General features: G+C 44.4%; 1 protein-coding gene across 8 annotated transcripts; it reads left to right on the top strand.

The window, feature by feature from the left end:
* Nucleotides 1–4,628: 4,628 nt before the first annotated feature.
* Nucleotides 4,629–26,119, top strand: LOC140717781 (probable G-protein coupled receptor 139). Of its 8 annotated transcripts, none has more exons than XM_073031500.1 (6): nucleotides 4,629–4,800; nucleotides 16,298–16,402; nucleotides 20,454–20,567; nucleotides 23,402–23,564; nucleotides 23,680–23,812; nucleotides 24,103–26,119. In XM_073031500.1, the coding sequence occupies exons 5-6, from the start codon at nucleotides 23,707–23,709 to the stop codon at nucleotides 25,005–25,007; spliced, it is 1,011 nt and encodes a 336-aa protein (XP_072887601.1). In that variant the 5' UTR covers nucleotides 4,629–4,800; nucleotides 16,298–16,402; nucleotides 20,454–20,567; nucleotides 23,402–23,564; nucleotides 23,680–23,706; the 3' UTR covers nucleotides 25,008–26,119. The 8 variants fall into 8 exon arrangements, with proteins under 8 accessions (XP_072887601.1, XP_072887599.1, XP_072887597.1 ...); XM_073031498.1 differs by having other exon boundaries at nucleotides 23,659–23,812; XM_073031496.1 differs by adding an exon at nucleotides 16,921–17,075 and having other exon boundaries at nucleotides 23,402–23,812.
* The last annotated feature ends 862 nt before the right edge of the window (nucleotides 26,120–26,981 follow it).

Below are 26,981 nucleotides of genomic sequence, written 5' to 3'. Positions count from 1 at the left end.
AGGAATATAATCTAGAGGGAGATATTGCAATTCTTAGATGGTGTGCATATGACTCAGATTTTACACCAAATAAATTGGATGCTAGATTTAAGGATTAGACAGCTAAAGGAATAACAGTTCTTTGCAACATAATGAAAGAAGGAACACTGTTCAGTTTCGAAATGCTTAAAGAGAAACACTTATTAGAAAAACAAGATTTTTATCGGTATTTACAGATGCGACAATATGTTAATAATGCACTTAAAATGTAACCAAGGCAAGTACATGCTTGATAGAGCTATTTAGAAAAGCAAATAATTTAGATAATGGTAGTAGTGTAGCGGTGTGCTACACGCAGCGCTAAAATAACGACACGGAGTCGGTAAACTGCAATTAAAGAAGATTTTATTCGAAATTCACAGCCTTGCTTTAAAGCCTCCCTCATCCCGCCCTTCCCGGGCGCGGATGCTGTAAGGGGCACGTACTCACAAACCCCCGCAGGCTTTTCCCTTTGTTGCGGACCTGGCCTTTGTGCCGGCGCGCTGGCTATTTGTGAGCCGGTTCGAGTGCGCTAGGAAGTGAGTCGTCCCACGTGAACCGGCTGGAGCCGAACTGTAGCTGCACCGTACTGGTGCCGTAGGTCCTTACCATGCTGCCGTTCAGGGCCCTCGGGGGGGGGGGGGGGACCCGGTGCCCTGTTGCGGGTGTCGTAACTCGTCGGAGGTAAGACGCTGATATCGGCACCGGTGACGACCAAAAAACGGCGTCCCGACCTCTTGTCCCACACATACAGGAGGCTATCCCGACGGCCAGCCGCCGTAGCCATCAGCGGCGGCTGGCCCTGGCGTTTCCCGGGAACTGGCAGGGCGGATGTCAACGGCGGGCTTCTGCGCCCTACTGCTGGTGGTAGAAACACCATTGTTCGTTGGGCTCCCCACCCCTGCCTCTGGGGTTAGCGGGCTCTGCGGCCGGGCCCGGACTGGTTTGCTGCTGGGAAAGTGGCCTGGTGATCTGTGCGATGGATGCCCCACTCACCTTCTTGGCATTCCACAGCAAGTCCGCCCGGGCTGCCACCTTCCGGGGGTCGCTGAAATCCGCGTCGGACAGCAGCAGGCGTATGTCCTCGGGCAGCGGCTCCAGGAACGCCTGATCAAACATGAGGCAGGGAGTGTGTCCGCCGGCCAAAGACAACATCTCATTCATTAAAGCCGATGGAGGTCTGTCTCCCAAACCATCCAGGTGCAGTAAACGGGCAGCCCGCTCACGCCGTGAGAGTTCGAAAGTCCTTAGGAGCAGGGCTTTGAATTCCGTGTACTTGCCGTCCGCTGGGGGAGACTGCACGAACTCCGCAACCTGGGCCGCTGTGTCCTGGTCGAGGGAGCTCACCACGTAGTAGTAACGTGTGTCCTCTGAGGTTATCTGCCGTACGTGGAATTGGGCTTCTGCTTGCTGGAACCATAGGTGAGGTCGCAGCGTTCAGAAGCTTGGCAGTTTCAACGAAACCGCATGAACAGATGCGGCGTCGGTTATCTCCAGTCCAAAAATCGTTTGGACTGTCGGGGTCACCAATTGTAGCGATGTGCTACACGCAGCACTAAAATAACGACACGGAGTCGGTAAACTGCAATTAAAGAAGAATTTATTCGAACTTCACAGTCTTGCTTTAAAGCCTCCCTCATTCCGCCTTCCCCGGGCGCAGATGCTGTAAGGGGCACGTACTCACAAACCCCCTTTGTTGCGGGCCTGGTCTTTGTGCCGGTGCGCTGGCTATTAGTGAGCCGGTTCGAGTGCGCTAGGAATTGGGTCGCCACAGTCGAATCATTTCAAGCATGTATAAGGGCTTGTCTAATCTTAAAATACATTTGACTTCATGCATTAAAACAAAATGTGAGAAGGAAGGAGTGATAATTATATCTGAGGAAGAATGGACAATAATAAGGAGGTATCAATGAAAGTGTACCAGTTCACAGAAATGGAGGCAGTTTGTATGGAAAAACCTGATAATATATTTTATTACACCCTCTTAGAAATCCCATTATGATAGTAACCTCCCTGTTTGCTGGAGAAATTTTGCAAATCAAAATGCAAATCATTATCATATTTTATGAGACTGCCCTGTTATCAAAAACTATTGGAGTGGAATACGCAATGCCCTACAAGACATCTTTAAAAGTGAAATACCCTTAGAGAGTAAGACCATATATTTTGGATATATACCTCAAGAATGGTTGAAAAGAGATACATATTTAATGAATATACTGTTGGTGGCTGGTAAAAAGACTCTTACTAGGAAATGGTTATCACAGGAGAACCCAACTTTAACTGCATGGATGGAAATTACAATGGGCATTTACGAAATGGAGAAGATAACAGCATCTCTTAATCATAAGCTGGAACAATTTGATTCATACTGGGAAAATGGTTTAACTACATAGTGCCTCATAGGCCTGATTTTATTCTCACAGATCAATGAATACGTTGTAAAAAGAAAAGTTCACTCCCTACTTGTACATAGTTTTTTTCCCCCTTTTGCTTGTTTATTTCTTTCCACTCTTTTCTATAAGTGTATACCTGAGATAAATACTTTATGGAGATTTATGATATATATGATTATACAATATATATGTACAATGTCTGAAATACATCTTATGGAAATGTTTGTTTGATGATGAACTTCAAAAAAAATTACAAAAAAAGAAATATGGAAAACATACAGCACAATACAGGGCCTTCGGCCCACAAAGCTGTGCCGAGGTTGTCCCTACCTTACAACAACCTGGGCTTTACACATAGCTTTCCATTTTTCTAAGCACCATATCGCAATCCAGGAGTGTCTTAACCTGTGTAAATGACTATTTCCCGGTGGCACTTACATCCACAGTGATGAAGTGTTTTGAGATGCTGTTGAAGCATATCAGCTCTTGTCTGAACGGTGACTTGGATTCTCTCCAACTCACCTACCGAAGGAACAGCAGATGCTGTCTCGTTGGCTCTTTTCACAACTCTGAAACATCTGGACAGCAAAGATGCAAACAACTGGATGTCCTTTATTGATTACAGCTCAGCATTGTACACCGTCATCCTCTCAAAACTAATCAGTAAACTCCAAGACCTGGGCCTCAATACCCCCTTGTGCAATTGGATCCTGGATTTCCTCAGTTGCAGACCCCAGTCTGTTCGGACTGGTTAAACCAGCTCCTGATAATCTCTGTCTGCACAGGAGCACCGCAAGGAATTGTGCTTAGCCCCCAGATCTACCGGATGTACACCTATGACTGTGTGTCTGAGTACAGCTCCAACACCATTTACAAGTTTGCTGTTGTGAGGTGTATCAAAAGAGGTGATCAATCAGCATATAGGAGAGAGTTTGAAAACTTGGCTGAGTGGCATAATAACAACAACCTCTCACTCAATGTCAGAAAGACCAATGGACAGATTGTAGACCTCAGGAGGCAGAAACTGGAGGTACATCAGCCAGTAATCAAAGGATGATCAGAGGTGGAGAGGGTCAGTTACTTTAAATTCCTGCATGCCACTCTTTCAGAGGATCTGTCATGTAATAAATATTACAGCGAAGGTACCACAACAGCACCTCTACTTCCTTAGAACTCTCCGGAGGTTCAGCATGTCATTGAAAACCTTGGTGAGCTTTTATAAACGTGAGGTGGAAAGTTTGCTGACTGGCTGCATTACGTCCTGGTATACGAACACCAATGCCCTTGAGTGGAAAATCCTACAAAGGGAAGTGGATTCGGCCCAGAATATCACGGGTATAACATACATAACCACTGAGCACATCTACATGAAACATTGCCATAGGAAAGCAGTGTCCATCATCAAAGATCCTCACCGCCCAGGCAATGCACTTTTCTCACTGCTGCCATCAGGTAGAAGGTACAGGTACCTCAGGATTCACACCACCAGGTTCAAGAACAGTTACTGCCCCTCAGCAATCAGGGGCTTGAAAAAAAGGGGACAGCTACTCTCATTTCAGACTCACTTAAGGAATATATTATATTGTTATTTCATGCTCATTATTTATTGTTCTTTGTTTTTCTGCATTTGCACTGTTTGTTTGCAGATGATAGTTCCTCATATTTACAGTTCAAAGTAACGGTTCTATAGATTTGTTGAGAATGCCCGCAGAAAATGAATCTCAGTGTTGAATGTGGCGACGTGTATGTACACGTAATTAAATTTTACTTTGAACTTTGAACTATATGGTGACATATCCGCACTGTGATAACAACTTACTATGGGTTAAAATTTTGGCTTTGGCAATATTTTTCGTTGACGCTTTTTTTTCATGAAGGGTTCAGTTATCTTGATTCAACGTTTTTTACCCAAAATTATAAAATATTATCCAAACAGAAGTATACAAATTAGAAACATTAAGTATTTATAAGACCGAAGAGTCAAATTAAAATGTGAATATTACAGTCTATAACACAGTCAATTCTCGGAGGTGGGGGTGGGAGACTCACCGTTCCTGAAAATCCACCCTCCCCCCCCCACCCCATACCGATTCAATTCAAAACGCTCGCAAGTTTGCTTGACTTGACTGATTGACAGCGTCCTCCGCCCCGCCCTATCACGTGATTTACGTCACATGACACAACTAGCTGGCGTAACTGAGGTTCTACCTTCAACAACACCGTGTCCTTGGAAACTGTTCAGTGCAGGTACGGGGCTGTAAGTCCGAGATGGTAGAGTCGGTCTCGTTGGGGTTTCGGCTCCACTGTGGGAATCGGCCTCTCCTCTTCCTGCCCACGGAACAGTGAGTGTCTGACAGCGCCTCACCGCACCGGCTCTCTGCCTCAGGTACAATATTTAAACCATATTTGCACAGTTAAATGGATAGGAAAGGTTGAGAGGGACACGGGCCTAATGCAGACGGATGGGGCGAGTTCAGGTTGACAGCTTGGTCGGCGTGGATGAGTTTTACCGAAGGGACGGTTTCAGTTCTGTATAAATCACTGACTCTATTCTGGGCGTTTCAACCAGGGCAGGATGTACACAGTGAATGACATGTTCCTGGGAAGGTTTAATGAACGGAGACTCTGTGGGTTTCTGCCCGCACACCTCCTCCGGCAGCTGATTTAGGATAGCAGCTATTCTCTGTGTGAAGTGTGTACCCTTCAGATCAACTTTAAATCTGTCTTTAAACAGTTTTGTACAATTCTAATGAGAGGCAGTTCATTGGCCGATAAGGCAAGTGGAACACACAACCCTGTCTACCTGTGATGCCACATACAGGGAACTGTGTGACAATATTAGAGACACATGCACAGGTACTTTGTTGCGCAAGGCCCGGAGGGATATGAAACTAATGCAGGAATGTAGGATGAGTATAGCTGTGCATGATGAGGAGCATAAATGTGATGAGCCAGAGGGTTTGTTTCTATCCTGTACAACCCTGACACAGCAGTCCTCCACTGCAGTGGGGTTTGTTACCTTCATTCTCAGCTGTGAGATTGCTCCGGTGAACCTCTTTCCCTCTGAGAAGATATTTGTACCCTCCCACTGTGACGAAGCTGTCAGCCATCTCTCCTAATATTAACCAGAGGACTTTACCAATTTCCCTTAGAAAGTACTGTTACTGGTGCACAGGAAATGGGATTATTTTGGTAGCTTTTTGAGGAGGTCGGTTCACTATTTGACCATTAATAACTTGTAAATCCCTCATCCTGAGTTCTGAATGTTTTAGGTAAGTCCATCCTGAAGTCTGTGTTCCAGGTTCCCACTGAACTTTCACAGTCAGCAGTTTCTGCATGTCTATACCAACTATCAAGAATCTGTCTCTGCTAACTTAGCACTTGGTCTGTCTCCTACCCTGCCCTGGTGATTCAAATGCTCATCCAGATGGTCCTTAAATACCAGCCTGCACCACCACCACAGGCAGTGTATTCCACAATGTAACCTCCTTCATTTTTCCAGCTGCTCCACATCCCACATCAATATTTGCTAGTCGCCTTTGCTGTCCATCATACCCTTAATCTTGGTATCATCTGCAAACTTGCTGATCCAGTTTAACACGTTCTTATCGAGATCATTAATACAGATGGAAAACAACAATGGACCCAGCACCTGGAAGTTCAGCCATGGCAGGATGAACACACAAATGACAGGTTCCTGAGAAGTGTTCATGAACAGAGACTTCGGGTGTTTCTGCTTCCTACACCTCCTCTGGCAACTCATTTGGAATACCAGCTATTCTCTGTGTGAAATATTTACCCTTCAGCTCCCTTTTAAATCTCCTCCCTCTCACATTAAAACTATTCCCTTTAGTTTTACACCCATACCAAGGGAAACTGTCTCTGTCTCTCTAACCTCTGTATGTCTCACATAATTTTATCCACCTCCATCACCTCACCCTTCAGATCCTCTTTAAAACTCCAAACTGTCATGTTAAAACTCTTCCCTGTAGTTTTAGGAGGGAGGAACCTGTTGCTTCCCATGAAGACCCTGGGGAGTGAACAGTTTCTGTCAATCATTCCTAGAAGTTATCCCCATTGATCGATAAAACTGAATCTCTGCCCCCTGCACAAGCTGCTCAGCCACACATTCATCAGTGGTATCATTCTATATATCCCTGCACTGTCAAATGGCACTGGGAATAATACAGATCTTACTATTTTTTTTAGTTTCTGTCTTGTTTTTCCAAATTCCCTGCACAAGACCACATCCCTCCTCGTCCCTACTTTGTTATTACCAACATGCACCGTCCACTGCGATGTCCGGCTGCTCAACCTTACCTTTGAAATGTCCGGCAGCTGCTCCGAGACCATCGGAACATAAGACACTGGAGCAGAATTAGGCCATTTGGCCCATCCTGTCTGCTGCACCATTCTGCCAGGAATAAGAGATCATGACAGATCTCTTAACCTTCTCAAACACTCTTTTCCTCCACACAATCAATAACTTTCACATTAAGTAATCCCAATGATTTGGCCACATCCATCTGTGGGGTTGAATTACGAGTCAGAACAAGAATCAGGTTTATTATCATTGGCAGGTGTCATGAAATTTGTTAATTTAGCAGCAGCAGTTCAATGCAGTACAAGATAACATAGAAAAAATAAGTAAATTACAATATGTGTGTATGGATATGTATATTATGTACATACAAAGTAGATTAAATATAGTGCAAAAACAGAAATAACATAAATAACATATCTCAAATACATCTGTAGCAGTTTTTGAGAGTTTTAAAGTGACAAACCAAATATCTTCAAACACCTGATGAAATATCTCTGCTGTCTTACCCTCTTTAAACTGAAGCTGCATCAATATGTTGTGACCAGTTTAGATCCTCAGAGATATTGACACCCAGGAACTTGAAATTGTTCTCTCTCTCCACTTCTGATCCCTCTATGAGGATTGGTTTGTGTTCCCTAGCAAAACCCATCCTTCAATCAGCTCTTTTGTCTTACTGACATTAAGCACAAGGTTGTTGCTGTGACTCCACTCAACTAGCAGTATATCTTGCTCCTGTATGTCCAATCATCTCCATCTGAGATTCTACCAACAGTAGTTGCATCCAGCATATTTATAGAATGCATTTGAGCTATACTTAGTCATATAGTCATGGGTATAGAGGGTGTAGAACAGTCAGCTAAGCATACACCAGTGCTGGTTATTAGCGAGGGGGAGATATTATCACCAAACCGCACGTGAGATCCTCGGTTATGTTGATGCCGAAGAACTTAAGGCTGTTTACCCTCTCAACCCCAGAATCATTGATATCAATAAGCCACACAATCTATGTGGATTATCACGAATCTGCACAGATTATGGTCTCCCTTTTAGGAAGTCGAGGATCCATTTGCAGAGGGATCAGATTCAGTAGCTTATTGATCAGGACTGTGGGAATGATGGTGTTAAACGCTGAGCTCTAGTCAATGAACAACATCCTGACATAGGCAGCACAGATTCACTGCCCTTTACTAAAGAAATTGCACCTTATCTTAGTTCCAACTGTTTGTCCTAGTATTCGGAGGTTGTGCCCTGTGATCCCAGACTATTGGAAACATCCTCCCTACATCCACTCTAGGCCTTTCAATATTTCATTACTTTCAATGAGATTCCCTCATTCTTCTAAATTCCAGAGAGTACAGGCCCAGAGCCATCAAACGTCCTCGTACATTAACCCCTTTGTTACCAGGATAATTTTTGTGAACCTCCTCTGGGCCCTCTCCGATGCGAGCATGTAGCTTTTTAGATAAGTGGACAAAAACAGTTCACAATGCTCCAAGTGTGATCGGACCAATGCCTTATAAAGCCTGAGCATTACATCCTTGCTTTTGTATTGTAGTTCTCTCATTTTGAGTGCTAACATTGCGTTTGGCTTCCTTTCTACTGACTCAACCAGGCAAGTTTATCTTTAGGAAATCCTGCACATCCGAGATGAACCTAACCCCAGTATCCAGGAGACAACACACCATTGTGTCATCTCTGTTGCTGCCACAGAATCTCCTGCACATCCCCTGTACTGTGAGTCTGCTGTCATCACTGCTCTGCTTGACCTTTCCTCCCGCGGGGCATCGGTCTGGGGTCTCAGTATCACCGACCTGGTGGGCTGCTGTCTCTGGTTTGTCATCTTCACAGGGGTATCCAAAGGAATGTACATGTTGCTGAGGGTCACAACCACAGGGAAACAATACTCTGTCTGTCTCTTCCCCTTTCCGTTGTGGTGGTCACACAACAATCTGCAGCCTAACCTCAGGTGTGACCAACTCACTGAATCTCTGGTCTCAGCATCCTGCTTCGGGTCTTCCTCACTCTCAGTGATGGGCCCACTGCCTTCTCTTGGTTCTGCAACATCAAATTGCCTCCAAGTCAAAAGGGAAGTTACAGGCTATTCATTTACCAGAAAAAGAGATTCACTAGTGTCACCTTAAACCAAATCCAGTGGAGATAACTCCATTTAACTTCACTTAACTCACCACTGAACTGTTTCCCACAGTCTATCACTTCATTTTCAAGGATTCTGCATCTCATGTTCTCTATTTATTTAATTATGACTATTATTATTATTTTCTCTCCTGTTTTTACACAAGTTATTGTCGTATGCACATTGGTTATTTGGCCACCCTGCTGGGTGCGGTCTTTCTGTTGTGGTTCTTGGATTTACTGAGTAAGACCGTATGACATAGCAGCAGAATTAGGCTATTCGGCCCCTCAGGTCTGCTCTGCCGTTCAATCATGGCTGATCCTTTTTTCCCTATGCAGCCCCACTCCCTGGCCTTCACTTAGTAATCTATAATGCCATGTCCAATCATGAGCCTATTAAGCTGTGCCTTAAATATACCCAAAGACGTGGCCTCCACAGCTGCCTGTGGTTATAAATTGCACTAATTCACCACCCTCTGGCTGAAGAATTTCTCCGCATTTCTGTTTTAAATGGACACCTCTCTATCCTGAGTTTCTGCCTTCTAGTCCTAGACTCCCCCACCAGAGGAAACATTCTTTCCACATCTACTCAGTCCAGGCTTTTCAACATTCGGAATGAGATTCACCCCCCCATCCTTCTAAATTCCAGTGAGTACAGACCCAGAGCTATCAAATGTTTCTCGTATGATAACTGTTTCATTCACAGAATCATCCTTGTGAAACTCTTCTGAACCCTTTCCAATGCCCGCACATCTTTTCTTAGATGAGGAGCCCAAAACTCTTCACAATACTCAAGGTGAGGCCTCACCAATGCCTTATAAAGTCTCAGCATCACATCCCTGCTCTTGTATTCTAACCGCTTGATGTGAATGCTAACATTGCTTTTGCCTTCCTCACTTCTGACTCTACCTGCAAGTTAACTTTAGGTTGGACTGCACAAAGATTCCCAAGTCCCTTTGCATCTCAGATTTTTGGATTTTCTCCCTATTTGGGAAACAGTCTGTACATTTATTTCTACTACCAAAGTGCACGACCATGCATTTTCCAACTTTGTATTTCATTTGCCATTATCTTGCCAATTCTCCTAATCTGACAAAGTACTTCTGCAGCCTTCCTGTTTCCTGAACAGTGCCTGCCTTTCTTGTCATCTGCAAACTTGTAACAAAGCCATTTATTCCATCATTTAAATCATTGATATACAGCATTAAAAAAAAGTGGTCCCAACGCCGGCCCCTGTGGAACACCACTCACTACTCACTGGCAGCCAACGGAAAGGATCCTTTTTTTCCCAATTGCTGACGTGCTGCCTTCTACCAATCAGCCAATGCTCTAACCACGTCAGTAACTTTCCTGTAATACCATGGGCTATTAACTTGGTAAGCAGCCTCAAGTGTGGCACCTTATCAAAAGCCTTTTGAAAGTCCAGATATATGATATCTGCTGCATCCCCTTTATCTATCCTGCATATAATCTCTTCAAAGAATTACAACAGGTTTATCAGGAAAGGTTTTCCCTTAAGGAAACAATGCTGACTTTGTCCTTTCTTGTCCTGTTGTTCCAATACTGCATAACCTCATCCTTAGCAATTAACTCCAACATCTTCCCAACCACTGAGGTCAGGCTAACTGCTCTATAATATCCTTTCTGCTGCCTCCCTCCTTTCTTAAAGAGTGGAGTGACATTTGCAATTTTCCGGTCCCCTTGCCAGAGTCCAATAATTTTTGAAAGATCATTACTTATGGCACCACGATCTCTACTGCTTCCTCTGTCAGAACCCTAGGGTGCAATTCATCTGGTCTGTGTGACTTGTATACCCTCAGGTCTTTCAGTGATTTTAGCACCTTTTCCTTATTACAATAATAACTGCACTCCCTTCTCTCCCCTCACACCCTTCAACATCTGGCACACAGTTAGTAACTTCCACTGATAGAAATTGCTCATTTAGTTCATCTGCCATCTCCTTCCCCCACACCGCGTTATTATTTCTCTGACCTCATTTTCTAGCAGTCCAATATCCAGTCTCATTTCTCCTTTATGTTTTATATACTTGAAAAAGCTTAAACTATCCGCTTTGATAATGTTTGCTAGCTTGCTTGCATATTTAATCTTTATCCTCTTTAGGTTGCTCTCTGTAAGGTGTTAGAAGCTTCCCAATCCTCTGTATTCTGACTATTTTTTTCTTTGTTTTATGCCCTGCCTTTCGGTTTTACATTAGCTTTGACTTCCTTGTCAGCCACTGTTGTACTATTTTGCTATTTGAGTATTTGTTTGTTTCTGGAATACATTTATCCTGTACCTCCCTCATTTTTCTCAGAAACTCTCGCCATTGTTGCTCTGCTGCCATCTCTGCCAGCATCTCCTTCCAATTTACTTTAGCCAACTCCTCTCTCATAGCACTGTTACTAACTTTACTCCACTGAAACACTGCTATGTCAGACTGTACTCTCTCCCTGTCCAATTTCAAGTTGAACTCAGTGATACTGTGATCACTGCCTCCTAAGGGCTCTTTTACCTGAAGTTCCCTAATTGCCTCCTGTTCATTAAATAGCACACAATCCACTATACCTGATTCCCTAGTAGGCTCAACGACAAACTGCTCTAAAAAGACAACTCTTAGGCATTCACCAAACTCACTGTCTTGAGATCTATTTCCACCCTGATTCTCCCAATTGACCTGGATGTTGAAATCTGCCATAACTCCCATGAAATCTCCAATAACATTGACCTTTAGAGCTGCCTTTTCTATTTCCAGTTGTAATCTGTGGTCCACATCCAAACAACTGTTGACAGCCTGTTTATAACTGCATCAACGTCCTTTTACACTTGCAGTTTTTAAAAAAAATCCACTCACAATGATTCAACATCTTCTGATCCTATGTCACATCTTTCTACTGATTTGATACCATTCTTTACCAGCAGAGCCATACCATCCCCATTGCCTACCTTCCTGTCCCTCTGATATGTCTAACTTGAGCATTTAGCTCCCAACTATAAATATTTTTCAGCTGTGATCCTGTGCTGATCACATTATACATGACAATCCATAATAGGGCAATAAGATTATCCACCTTAATTTTTATACTCTGTGCATTGAGGTATAACACTTCAAGTATTGGATTTGCTACGCTTATTGATTCTGCATCTCTCTGCTGGCTGCAGTTATGTCCTATCATCTGCTCGCTCTTCCTGACAGTGTGACTGCATGCTATCTTTTCTTTCTTTACCATCTGTACTATCCTGACTTCTTTCACGCCAGTTCTCACGCCCCTGCCAAATTAGTTTATACCCTGTCCAACAGCTCTAACAAACCAGCAGTATGCCCAAAAGAAAATAAATCCCGGGGTTGCGTATGATGACAGAAATGTATTTTGATAATATTTACTTTCAGCTTTGAACTTTGTAGTAGCGAGTCAGGTGTTGTACTGGTCTTTGTCCTCACTGGTCAGTGCTGTGCTCTGGCAGCTGTGTGCTTGGAATATGGTGTCAGTGTTTTTACAGAAGTGTGTCCTTATTACACAATTGATCTTGTCCAACCAGGAGCTTAGAAGATTGACTGGAGACTAGAATAATTTTTTTAGACTATTAGTGGTCACAGGATCATTCTGGGATGATCTGGACTATTTGAACCATCAAGTTTATACCAAATCCTGCTACAACATTTCCACAGTCCCATTCCCTACTCTGTTCCCACAGCTCTGCAGGTTATTTTCCCTGAAGGACCTGTCTAATTCCTCTTTGAACACTGGTTGTTCCTGCCACAATCTGGTGAGTCCCGTATTACCCTAGGCAAAGTCAAGAATGTCTCCCTCCCTGGTGGCCCATCTACATACTGTTTCAGGAAACCTTCCTGAAAACACTTAACAAATAATGCCCCATCCAAGTTTCAGATGGTAAGGGAGGCCCAGTCACTCTGGGGAGATTATTCACTATAGATACTCCATTATTTTTACATCAGTCCATAACCTGCCAAAATATCTGTTCCTCGCTCCTACTGGTTATTGGGAGCCCTATGGTATAATCCCATCACAGCGATTTCACCTTTCTCATTCCTGAGTTCCACCCACATTGTCTCACTGGATGAGCCTCTGGGATGACCTTGAATTTGTGACATTCTGCCTGATCAGCAGTACAGCTCCCCAGCCTCATTCACCTCCCTCTGGACTGTCTGAATCTGATCCTGGAATGTGTAGCTACCACTCCTGCCCTTCTCTGTAATGGCTGAATCACTGTGCCATGTACTAATCCAGGCTCTAAGTACGTCTGCATTAACTGTTCCACACCCGGCATTGATACAAACACACTTCAGCCCCTCGGTGCCAATGTCCTCATTAACCTGACCTAACTATGCAGTGGTGTACTGGGCCAGTAGCATCAACACGGGTGATGCCATCTGAGAATAAACTGATTAGAAAGGCTGACTCTGTTATAGGAGTCAAACTGGACACACTGGAGGCCGTGGTAGAACAAAGGACCCTACGGAAAATCCTGACAATACTGGACAATGTTTCTCACCCTCTGCATGCCTCCTTGGCTGAACAGAGGAGCATCTTCAGTAACAGACTAAGACAACTGCGCTGCTCCGAGGAGCGCTGTATGAAGTCATCCTTACACTGGGCCATTAGGCTCTGTAATGAGTCAACCTGTAGCCGGGGAAGTGATGATACCCCCTCATGTTAGACTGTTTGTGGTAACTTTTTATTCTTTCTCTTACTTCTAATATTTGTTTATCTGTGCACTTGTAGTGCTACTGAGACACTGTAATTTATCTATTTGGACTTACTTTCTGTGTTAATCCACATCCGTCAGTGCCACTACTGACCTTTCACTCTTCCCATCTCCTCTCCTGAAAAAAACTCAATGAACCATGTAACTAAAACCCTCTGTTCTGCACCAGCTTGTTAGCCACACATATAACTGTACCACCTTTTCATTTTTTCCATCGCTAGCAGGTGACACTGGGATTACCCCCACCATCCCCCCAAGTGACTCTACTTAACTTTTTCGCCAACTCCCTAAGTCTCTTTGTAGGCCTTTTTGTCTCTTTTGTTAGAACCAATATTGACCACGACCTCTGGCTGCTCACCCTGCCCTTTCAGAATGGCCTGTACTTGTTCAGTTACATCCTTGGCCCTGGTACCAGGGAGGTAATGCAGTCTCTCTCCTTGCCACAGATACACCTGTCTGTGACCCCGGCTAAAGAATCCCCCGTCACTGAGGCTCACCGAGAACACAGAACAGTACAGCACAGGAGCAGGCCCTTCTTCCCTTGACGTCTGTGCTGAACACGATGTCAAATGAAACTAAGTCTCTTCTGCCTGCGTATAATTAATGTGCTTCAATTCTCTGAACATTCTTGGGCTTATCTAAAACCCTGTTAAATGTCATTATCGTATCTGCTTCCACGACTCCCCATGGCAACCAAAACACGGCCCTCACCACTCTCTGTATGGAAACAGAAATCTTACCTGGCCTGAAAATCACTTTTAAGTTCTCACTCTGGCATTTTAAAGCTGTGCCTTCTCATATTTGATATTTCTACCCTGGGGAAGTGATTCTGACTGTCTACCTTGTCTACACCTCTCATAGTTTTATAAACTTCTGGCATTTCTCCCCTCAGCCTCCTTCACTCCAGGGAAATCAGTCCCAGTCAGTCTGATCTTTTCTTGTAACTCAAGCCCCCAGTCCAGGTAACATTCCTGTGAATAATTTCTGCATCTTTCCGGCTTAATCATATCCTTCCTCTCGTAGTGACCAGAACTGCACAGGGTACTCCTGGTGTGGTTTAATTATTGATTTGTAGAACTGTAATGTGATGTCCCAATTCCTCTCAATGCCTTTGCCGATGAAGGTAAGCATGTCGTGCACCTTCTTCACAACCTTGTCTGCCTGTGTTGGTACTTTCAAGGAACTATTTACCTGTGCCTCAGGTTTATCTTTTCATTAACACTCCTCAGGACCCTGCCATTAACTGGGTATGTCCTGACCTGCTTTAACTTCCCAAAATCCATCATTATGCATTTGTCTGACACTTTAACAACACTTCTCTGTTTCTCTGCACTAATGCCCCAGCAATAAATGTCAATGAACCATTCACCTCTGAACCTTGGTCATACATGGTCTTATGAACCCCTCACTGCACCCGTCTCTATTTTGTTGTGCAGGCAACACCTCGACCCCTCTCTATTTCTTCCATTTACAATTTTTCTCCATATAAATATTAGTGAATTTTAATTATTTCTACCACATGCCATCACACTTAATACATTAAACTCTTTTAACCAAGTATCCAACTCACCAGCTTCCTCATATCCTGTTGTAGAGACCAAATGTCCAATCAGAACATGTCCATACCACATTCCCGTCATTGACAAAACAGAACATTGACAGAACAGGTTGCTGGGGCACTCTAGTAGTTATATCATCCCAGCCTGAATCAGACCTGTTATTCTGTCTCAGTATGATAACCAGTCTTCAGTCAATATTAACACACTTCCTTCCCAGTACTGAGATCTGGTCTTGTGCACCAGCCTTTCATGTGGCACCTTGACAAATGGCTCCTGACAATCCAAAATCACAACTTCTCCAACTTTCCCTGTAAAGTCTCAAATCTCTGGTATGTTTGTCAAACATGACTTAACATTCAGTAACCCGGGTTACAGGGACAAAAACCAGGTTCCAGATGGACAGGGTGGTGAAGAGGCTTTTGGAACACTGGCCTTCAGTCAGGGCACCGAATATAGAAGCTGGGATGAAATGGTGCAGTTGTACAACACGTTGGTTTGGATGCATTTCATAAATAGTGTTTAGTTTCAGTGACCGTGCTATATGACTGGCACCATTAAGCTGAAAAGAGTGCAGAGGTGATTTACGGGGATGTTACTGGATCTAGAAGGACTGATTTGTGGAGTGTTTTGGATGATTTTCCTTGGAATGTTGGAGAGTGAGTAGTGATATTGCAGAGGTGTATAAAATTGTAAGGGGCCTGGGTTGAGTCAAAGATAACAATGTTTTTGCCAGGGTTGGGGAATGAAGAACTGCAGGGCATTGGTTTGAGATGAGATTTAATAGGAACCTGAAGGGCAACTTTTCCACACACAGGCTGGTCAGTAAATGGAATGAGCTGTCAGGGAGAATGGTTGAGTCAGGTACATTGAAAATGTTCTTGGACAGGTAGATGGGAAGGAAAGGTTTTAAAGGATATGTGTCAAATAGAGGGAAATGGTACAAGGAGGAGGATAGCCTTGTTCATAATGTGGTGGTGAGGGGGTTACTGACCACAAGCTCAGATGGGAACTTTGGTCAGTGTGGACCATTTGAGCTGAAGGGTTCATTTCTGTGCTGTATGAATCTGACTGTAAGCCCTCTTGGCTTAGTTCATTGACATTAAACATTTCTAAATGACTTGTTATTTCTTCTCACATTATAGATTCCAGTAGCTGAAGTGAAGTTAACTGGACTACAGTCACCTGCTTTTTATCTTCCACCCTTCTTCAACAATGGTTTTCAACTCCACTGGGACCTTTCAGTAACAGTGAGTTTTGACAGACTTCAATGTCTCTACTTTCTCTCCAGACTTCCTGTGAAACCCTCCAGTGCTTTTAGTCCCATTAGTCTCTCCATCCTGATGGTGATTGTTACATATTATTGCACAATGTTGAAATGTCACCGTTAGATATCTGTGGGATGTTTGCTGTGTCCCCACTGTGAACACTAATGCAAATTATTGAGTTAACCTATCTGCTTTTTCCTTATTAGTTTTAGCTTTTGTCTCATCACTGATTCCTGGAAAAATCCTGACCCTCTTTTCTATTGCCAACCCTTGCCTTTTTATATGCTCTTTGATTTAATATTTCCCTTGAAATTCATTGACCACAGAAGGTTCTTTGCTCTCTGTGATCCCTCTGTCTAATCGGTATTAACGTCTGCTGAATGTTATGAACAGTCTCCTTAAACTTCACCACTGCTCATCACTGACCTGTCCCTGCACCTATTTACCCCATCAGCCCCAGACAACTCCACTTTCACATCTCTGTAATTGCCTTTATTTAGGTTGAGGGCATTGGTTCTGGACCCTTGTGTTCACCCTCAATCTGGCTCTGGAGTTCCCACACATTGTGATCACTTCTTCACGGATCCTTCACCACAAGATCTCTCTGCATTCCCACCTCGTTACACAGATTACATCTGAAATGTCCTGTTCCTGGGTAAGATCCTGCTGTAAGAAACTGTCTCTGACCACTCCACAAATTCTTCTTCCATTGTACCAGTTTGATTAGTTTAATCAATATACAAACTGAAGCAAACAGACAACAAAATGCTGGAGGAACTCAGCAAACAGTCGACATTTCGGGGTGAGAACCTTCATCAGGATGAGAAAGAAAGGGACAAAAGCCAGAATAAGGTGGTGGGGGGGGGGGGGAGGAGGACAACCAAGTGGGGGGTGTTGTTTGTGGAGGGATGATGATGCGAGGAGCTGGGTGACAGGCAGAAAAGGCAAAGAGAGGAAGAGAAAGGAATCCATTAGGACAGAACGTTAGACAATGGGATGACACAAAGGAGGTGGAGGACCAGAGAGAGTTGATGGGCAGGTCATGAGGATGTGTGAGGAGAAGTCAAGGGGTTAAATGGCACCAGAATGGGGGAAAAGTCAGAAATAAAGGAGCAGTTTGGGAGGGGGGGGGGAACAGAGGGTAGTGATTTCCAGAATTTGGAGAAATCAATGTTCATGCTGTCAAGATTGGAGGCTACACAGTCAGAATATGAGATGTTGCTCATCTAACCTGTAATTGGCCTCATCGTAGTAGTAGAGGAGGCCATGGACAGACTTGTTAGTGATGGCCCTCTGCTGGGTCAGGGTCGACCATGGATATTGTACCTTCACTGTGAAAGCCAATTTGCAAGCCAGGGTAGTACGATACGTAAAGCAAACTGTTGCCCATGCAGGGGCTCCTGCTCTCCACACAGCTGATGAATCCAGATCAACGGCAGAGACCGATGGGGTCAGGCACCAACGGTGTCACAGGATTGCCAGTCTGCATTGAACATCGGACTGACAGGGAATCCAGCTCTGGATTGTTCCTCGGGGTTTACTCCCGAAGCCTTCCCCATGAATGGGTCGAGCCACAAGCCAGTAGAGGTTTCAGATCATAATTTTCCTTCCACTAGATGAGCTGCCAACCATGGGTGAAAGCCCCATCTGCCCATAGCAGTTAGTTATATGATGCCAGTAAACCCATTTGGACCCTCCCTGTCACTAGAAAGAGTTTGTCAGGTTTCGTAGCTAAGCCATATGTAAAAGCCAGGAGCTGGATTTGGTTGACAGAGGCAATTTGAGGCAGCATTTGATAGGAAGTGGCAGATTGTCCCCATTACCACCCTGCCACCGGTTAAGACAGCTGTAAGGCACTGATATGTCAGTATGTGAATGGGAAATGGAACTAGAAGGCGTTGTTACTGGCAGATTGTGGTTGTTGCAGCTCACAGAGCAAAGGTACTCAATGTAGTGGTGCCCCAATCTGCTTCTGATTAAATCTCTCATGACAATCAGTGTTCCATTCTCATCTCTCTTTGATATTTCCCCTTTTGTGTTTTATCCCATTGGGAGGAACACCTGAGGATCTTGAGACCACTCCTCCCCGTGTCTTCTTTCCCTCCCCTTTCACCATCACTGTCCCTACCCGTAAAGTGCCTATGAAAAGTATTCATTTCCCTTTGAAGTTTTCATGTTTTATTGTTTTACAATATTGAATCACAGTGGATTAAATTTGGCCTTTTTTAATCGATAAACAGAAGAACACTCTTTTGTCAAATTGAAAACAGATCTCTACAAATGCTCTAAATTAATTACAGATATAAAACACAAAATAATTGTCTGTATATTCACCCCCTATAATATAACACACCAAATCATCACTGGTACAGCCAATTGATTTTAGGAGTTACATTATCAGTTAAATGGAGATCACCATGTTTAGTTAAGGTGTTTCAATTGATTGTAATACAATTACACTGCTGTTGGTAGTCAGTATCCTGGCAAAAACTACACCATGAAGACAAAAGAACACTCCAAGCAGCTCTGCAAAAAGCTTATTGAATGCGGGTCTTGACTAAGAAAGTGCTTTGTATGCGAAGTATTTGAGTCTCCTGGAAGACATCACTATCAACATCTGGGAAATATACTGAAGCAATTAGGAAGACTAATACAATGCTGGGCTATATGATGCGCTCAGAGGAGTTCAGAGCTGCAGACGTCTCCTTAAGCTGTTTCATGCACTTGTGAGGCTACGGCTTGAGAAATGTGTACAATTCTGATCTCCATATTTTCTAAGGGATGTAAAGGCACTGAAATGCGATCAGAGAAGGTCGACGACTCTCATTGCAGTAATGCAGATTGTGTGCTATGGAGAAAGATTGAGAGATTTAAATCTATTTGGCCTAAGTTGACATGTAATGAGGAGATATGATGAAAGTGTTCAGAATCATTAAGGGTAGAGGTAAGTAGCATGCCAACTGCTACATCAAAATTAATCCCTCAACAAGGAAATGTGGAGACTGGTTAAAGGGTGATTTCAGACTAACATCAGAAAGCTATTCTTTACAGAGTGATTTGACCGATGCAAAATGAACTCACCATTCTCACACAGAAGAACAGACTGACAGGTACAGATGAACCCCGCACTCTCAGAATCAGAACCAGAATCAGGGTTATTTTCACAGGCATGTGACCTCAAATTTGTTAACTTAGCAGCAGCAGTTCAATACAATATATAATTCTGAGGAGAAAAAAGAGAAAATTATAATAAAGAATATTAAAAACAATAATGATAATAAATAAAAATGGAAATCAATTACATTATAAGTATTTTGGATTATTTTTTTAAAAGTGCAAAATCAGAAATACCGCATATTAAAAAAGTGAGTTTTTGTTCAAAGATTTAATGTCCGTTTAGGAATTGAATGGCAGAGGAGAAGCTGTCCCTCAATCTCTGAATGTGTGACTTCAGGCTTCTATACTTCCTATGTAATAGTAAGCGTGAGATAGGGGCATGCCCTGGGTGATGGAGGTCCTTAATAATGGACTTTCCCTTTCTGAGACAGAGATGTCCTGAGCACTCTGTAAGCCAGTACCCAAGATAGAGCTGATAAGATTTACAACCATCTGCAATACTTTCGGTCCTGTGCAGTATCACACTGTATCATAGACTGGAAGGTACAGAACGAACCTCACACTCTCACACTGTACCAGAGACTAGGAGATGCAGGAGGAACACCACAATACTGCAATCTATGCATTTGTTTCTGGCCGCATTTCTGACTGCTTGATCTCTCTCTCTCTCTCTCTCTCTCTCTCTCTCTCTCTCTCTCTCTCTCCTCTCTCTCTCTCTCTCTCTCTCTCTCTCCTCTCTCTCTCTCTCTCTCTCTCTCTCTCTCGATTCACATCACACTTGTCTTTCTCTCGTTCATTTCCAGCCGCCATGCACCTATTCATCGATCAATTTCCAGTATTTTTGTATCATTTAGCATTCTGCCCATTCCTTTGCAGATTGAAATATTTATTCTCGATTTCTTTTGACCTTTTACAGATTTCAGATACCCCTTAAAGACTGTTACATGATCAACATGACACAAAATGCTGGGGGAACTCAGCCGAGTTCCTTGTGTAGCCCCGGAGTGCCAACATCTTCAGATTCTCTCCTGTATGTACATTAGTAACGTGCTCATTTTAACGTTTCCTTCCTGATCTCGGTCTGTCTATTGTACCTTTATTCCAATCTCTGCTTGATTATTTCCAATTGTATTGACTACATTACTTCAAGTCAAGTCATGTCAAGTCAAGTCAACTTTTATTGTCATTTCGACCATAACTGCTGGTACAGTGCATAGTAAAAATGAAACAACGTTTTTCAGGACCATGGTGTTACATGACACAGTACAAAAAACTAGCCTGACCTACGTAATAAAAAAAAACAGAGATATCTACACTAGACTACAGACCTACACTGGACTGCATAAAGTGCATTACAATAAATAATAAACAGGCAGTAGGGCAAGGTGTCTGTCCAGGCTCTGGGTATTGAGGAGTCTAATAGCTTGGGGGAAGAAACTGTTACATAGTCTGTTCGTGAGCGCCCGAATGCTTCGGAGCCTTTTCCCTTACAGCAGGAGGGAGAAGGTTTGTATGAGGGGTGCATGCGGTCCTTTATAATGCTGTTTCCTTTGCGGATGCAACGTGTAGTGTAAATGTCAATGATGGCAGGAAGAGAGACGCAGATGATCTTCTCAGCTGACCTCACTATCCGCTGCAGGGTCTTGCGATCCGAGATGCTGCAATTTCCGAATCAGGCAATGATGCAGCTCCTCAGAATGCTCTCAATACAACCCCTGTAGAATGTGATGAGGATGGGGCGGGGGGGGGGGGGTGGTGGGGGATGGATTTTCCTCAGCCTTCGCAGAAAGTAGAGACGCTGTTGGCCTTTCTTTGCTATGGAGCTGGTGTGCAGGGACCAGGTGAGATTCTCCGTCAGGTGAACACCAAGAAATTTGGTGCTCTTTACCATCTCTACAGAGGAGACATCGATGTTCAGCGGGGAGTGGTCGCTCCGTGCCCTCCTGAAGTCAACAACCATCTCTTTTGTTTTGTTCACATTAAGAGACAGGTTGTTGGCTCTGCACCAGTCCGTTAGCCGCTGCACCTCCTCTCTGTAAGCTGCCTCGTCGTTCTCGCTGATGAGAGCCACTACGGTTGTGTCATCGGCGAACTTGATGATGTGGTTCGAGCTGTGTGTTGCAGCACAGTCGTGGGTCAGCAGAGTGAACAGCAGTGGACTGGGCACGCAACCCTAGGAAGCCCCCGTGCTCAGTGTGATGGTGTTGGAGATGCCGCTCCCGATCCGAAATGACTGAGGTCTCCCAGTCAGGAAGTCTAGGATCCAGTTGCAGAGGGAGGTGTTCAGGCCCAGTAGGCTCAGCTTTCCAATCAGTTTCTGAGGGATGATTGTGTTGAATGCTGGACTGAAGTCTATGAACAGCATCCGAACGTATGTGTCTTTTTTGTCCAGGTGGGTTAGGGCCATGTGGAGGGTGGTGGCAATGGCATAAACTGTTGAGCGGTTGGGACGGTACGCAAACTGCAGGGGGTCCAGTGAGGGGGGCAGCAGGGTCTTAATATGCCTCATGACGAGCCTCTCGAAACACTTCATGATGATGGATGTAAGTGCAACGGGACGGTAGTCATTTAGGTAGGACCCTGAAGACTTCTTCGGCACGGGAACGATGGTGGCGGCCTTGAAGCACGTTGGAATAGTTGCGCTGCTCGGGGAGATGTTGAAGATGTCAGTGACAGCATCTGCTAGCTGGTCTGCATATCCTCTGAGAACTCTACCAGGGATGTTGTCTCCGCAGGCGTGGAAGTTATTCAGCGAATTTGGGAGGAAGGCATCACCTGCACAGTCAGGTGATGTTGTCTTGTAATTGGTGATGTCCTGGATGCCCTTCAACATGCGCCGCGTGTCGCCGCTGTCCTAAAAGTGACTGTGGATTAGCTGGGCATGTGCACGCTTTGGCCCTCTGATGGCTCGGGACAGTTTGACCCTTGTTGTTGGAACTGCTTTGTCGCCTGCTCTGAAGGCGTAGTCGCGGGACCTCAGCAGCGCACGCAACTCCACGGTCGTCCATGGCTTCTGGTTGGCAGGGATAGTGATGGTCTTGGACAGAGTAACATCATCAATGCACTTTCTGATGTAGTTGGTCACTGATGCCGTGTACTCCTCTAAGTTGGTAGAGTCGGCATCGGTTGCAGCTTCCCTGAACATGTGCCAGTCAGTGTGCTCAGAGTGTACTTACATTCTTCATATATATGAGAGGTAAAAATCTTTACGCTATGTCTCTGTCTAAATGCAGAACGTGCACTTTACAGTAATTTATAACAAATAATATGTACAGCAGGGCATAACATTGAAATACATTTATGCAATTGTGTGTGTGTGTGTGTGTGTGTGTGTGTGTGTGTGTGTGTGTGTGTGTGTGTGTGTGTGTGTGTGTGTGTGTGTGTGTGTGTGTGTGTGTGTGTGTGTGTGTGTGTGCGTGACCAGGAAGACGCTGAAGACTGAAGGACAGATCAAAATGGAAAACTGCAGGGACAGAGATAGGGATCGATTAGTGTCGCTGGTCTCCTTTCAGAGATGAATAACTAGCCAACAAAAAGATGAAAACTGTAAGTGTAAAAACAAAAACACAAAATGCTGGCAGAACTCAGCAGGCAAGACAGCATCTATGGGAGGAGGTAGTGACGACGTTTCGGGCCGAAACTGTAAGTGTAGCAGCTTCGTGACAAAGCTCAGTCTTTGAAAGTAAACCTACCGGCCTATTTCCACCAGAGACGATGCTGAGGTAATGACAACGAATTTTAATGTATTTGTCTCCAATCTCCCCAATATTTACAACAGAGACAATGGTATTGAATCAAAGTGTTTGTTCAAGCAACTGTAAATAAGAAAGTTAATGAGGTGTATAACCGTATCTCTGGAGACAGATCCGCTGTATAAATTAGGGTTGCTTGGAATGCATCAACTGTCTGCTGGAGCTGTGAATACAGGAGCAACCGAAGTCACAGATTCTCAGTGAAATGGTGTATCCAGTCATCTGGCGGGTACAGGACGTTTACTATCCTTTTATTTCTGCCTTTGGAATTCCCGGTAAGTTGTAACGTCAGCTGCCGCGGGTGGAATTTGAAGTTTAATTCCAATGCTGTGAATGATTCTCTAGCTGGTTTAAACTCTCACATTCCAGTCCCGGTATTCCGCATTTCAGGAACGGAGAGACACACCGGGATGATAGATGCTGACAGGGATTGCCATGGCAGTTGATGATTGTCAAATGGAAGAATCCCGCCATCAGTTACCGGATTTATTAATTCCATACACACGAGATGCTGAAGGCACCGGTAGGAAATGTTCCATCCAGTATTTACTCTGAGGAGGTAGCTACTCCGTTTTAGCTTTCCTCTGCCACTTCACATTTCGCTAATCAGTGAGGAAAAAATTGTATTTAGTTCATAATGACTTTATTTTACTGTGTAAACTCCTTCTCTGTCTCCGCCAGCTCTCCTCCCTCTCTTGGCCCTCCCACCGCTAAATGCAACAATAAATGGAAATATTACAGCAACCCCTCACACTGCTGAATTGGCTTCTGCTCAGTATTTTCTCAACTTGCTCTTCCCTGTCTCTCTTCCAGCGAACGTGGTGGCGATTGTGATCCTTTCCCGGGGAAAGTGCGGCCTCTCCAAATGTGTGACTCGCTACCTGGTGGGAATGGCAGCGGCCGATCTCCTGGTCGTTATCTCGCAACCGCTGCTGTGGGGGACTGCTCTGATTTATTTTCCCCGATCGTTCCTGCTCATCACCCCTGTGTGCAGCCTCGGTGAATGGTTGATTTCTGCGAGCACTGCGTCCTCAGTCTGGCTAACTGTCGCTTTCACCGTCGATCGATGTGTGGCTATTTGCTGTGAGAAGCTGAAAACAAAATATTGCACCGAGAGAACGGCGGCTGTGGTTATCGGGTCAGTGAGCGTGCTGGCCTGTTTGGAGACTGTCCCCTGGGGCTTTATGTACGAGCCTGGAGAAATAATTGATGGTGTTCCCTGGTACTGTGTTTCTACACCGAGCTTCGTAAACTCTCCCTCATGGGCTGCATTTGAGATGTTTCACGTTGTTTTAACCCCTTGTGCACCATTCTTTCTGATTTTGCTGTTCAATATTCTGACCGTCAGGCGGATTATAGCGGCCAGTCGAGCCCGCAGGGGGCTCCGGGGACAAAAGAGTGGAGAGAATGACAAAGATCGCGAAATGGAGAACCGACGCAAGTCCATCGTTTTGCTCTTTAGCATAACCGGTAGTTTCATATTGTTGTGGGGAACACAGGTGGTATTTTATATCTACAGACGGATTTCAAACAATTTTGTTGCTAATTCTCTCACGGATCCCCGTTATATCACACAACACACAGCGGCAATGCTGCAGATTCTCAGTTCCTGCACAAACACGTGTATTTACGCCATGACTCAGAGCAAATTCCGAGAGGAACTAAAGAATGCGGTGAAATACCCACTGAATCGGATCATTAAACTAATGAAACGTTAATAATAAATGTTGTAAAGTATTACAATTCATCTACCTTCATGCTTCCTATTCTATCCTCCACTTGTGGGGAAACGGAAACAATGTGATGAACAGAGTTACAAAACGAACACGAGAAAATCTGCAGATGCTCGAAATACAAAACAACACGCACAAAATCAGATCCTGATGAAAGGTCTCACCAAGAAACGTCGACCTTTTACTCTTTTCCTCAAACGAAATGTTGGAGGAACTCAGCAGACCAAGCAGCATTTCTGGAAAAGAATAAACTGTCGACGTTTCGTGTCGAAACCCTTCATCAGAGTCCTGTCAACTGTTTACTCTTCCTCGTTCTGTGTGTGTGTTGCCTTAGAGTTACAAAACAGCTGTTTACAGCTGATCCGACGGCATCACTGGCCTCACCATCCCAGGGAAATCCCGTTTGTGCCTCACGTCCCGCCCTCTTATACCACTACTTCCCGGTTCTGACAAAACTACCTGATTATGGAGTGTATTTTCATCTCTATTAACCACTCCTGTTCTCATCATAACCGTCCTTTCCGTCACCTTCTTTTTCCTCCCCCTTCTCTAACTATAGGTTTTCCTTCTCACTTCCAACTTGAACTATCTTCCTATAAGAGAATATCCCTGTTTTATATTTGAAGAGAACGGACCGTTACACTCAGAGATAGAGAAATTGATCTAGCAGGAGACAGCGCGAGGGCCGGGGGCGCGAAGGAGAGAGCGAAAGAGACATCGAAGAGAAAGAGGGCGACAGGCACGGCACGTGAGAGGGAGCGGGCGAGGACAAATGCGCGAGGAAGGCCATGCACTTGGGAAAGGGTGCGAAGGAGGTGACGCTAGAGTGAGCGTGAGGCAATGGGCGTGTGGGAGAGGAAGAGAAACTAGAATGAGAGCGAGAGAGTGAGTTGGTGAAGCGACTAAGATATCGTGAGGGATGGGGAGAGATAGATAGAAAGAAAACTGGCTGTGTGACATTGCCGGATCTGTGTTCCCACCTTTTCACATAGATCGGCTTGTTTACTTGATAAGAAGTATTATTTTGGATTTTGTACAGCTACCACAGCAGACATTAATTATACTTTTGTTTGATATTAAAATCGTAAGAGTTCTAACACATTGTGTGGTTTCAACACGTGTGCGGTCACCTTTGCAAATGCATAAGTAATTTGTCTGAGCTGAATCAAAGAAGAATACAATCAACGAATTTTCATACAATGTTCATTAAAAACAGGCTACTAGAAAGCACAAAATTACGCGGGGATGGGACTATATGAATCACATGTAATAAACATTTTAGTGGAATTTACTTAACCAAGAGGAAGTTAATGATCACCTACCGCCTTGTACTTAATGTTGTTACGAATGTGCCACAACTCTGAGGGGCCGAATCGCTATTAATTCGTGTCTGGGACCCAGGAAATGACAGAGAGACGTCCAGAATACACAAGGCTTGGAATGTGTCCTGGCCTCCGCAAGACAAAGCCACGGATAACGGCCATTGTCTCTTGAAGACGGAATTGTGTATTGAGTACTGTACTATTCATTGAAGTCCCTCAGGAGATGTCCAGAGTGGGCTGGTTGAGGGATTGCATCATCCCAACCTGATTGACATCTGAGATCCCGTGAGTAAGGATAAAAGAGGGTCTGGGGAACAACCCCTTTAGACGCACCAGGAGAAACGCTAGAAATCCCGTGACAGCGTTTAATAGCGACAGCCGGTGGGGCTCGCGCGCGTCCTTTTCCTTTGCCTGGGATTTGGCGGGCTTACCACGGAAGAACGGCTTTAGCTAAAGGACCGGCTACACCAACAGAACTCTCGAAGGATCGAAATCATAAAAAGGAAAAGCTGGCAAGTTTCTAAAAATCTCTCTTGACTCCAACCAAGGCTGCAGCCTGCATGAACTGAGTGACTTTTATATTTCCATCGGACAATACATTATCCCCTAGACAACGATAGAGCTTATTTCTTATTGA

This window comes from Hemitrygon akajei, chromosome 28, assembly GCF_048418815.1.
Source record: "Hemitrygon akajei chromosome 28, sHemAka1.3, whole genome shotgun sequence".
In the NCBI taxonomy this organism is placed as follows: Eukaryota; Metazoa; Chordata; class Chondrichthyes; order Myliobatiformes; family Dasyatidae; genus Hemitrygon; species Hemitrygon akajei.
The sequence above is the reverse complement of the archived record's forward strand: the minus strand, read 5'-3'. Positions and strand labels throughout refer to the sequence as shown.

Excerpts from the sequence above, each read along its gene's own strand:
- LOC140717781 (XM_073031499.1), top strand. The coding sequence starts at position 23,707 with ATGCTGACAGGGATTGCCATGGCAGTTGATGATTGTCAAATGGAAGAA. Across the intron at positions 23,813-24,102 it reads ACGAGATGCTGAAGGCACCG|CGAACGTGGTGGCGATTGTG; the intron begins GTAGGAAATGTT and ends TCTCTCTTCCAG.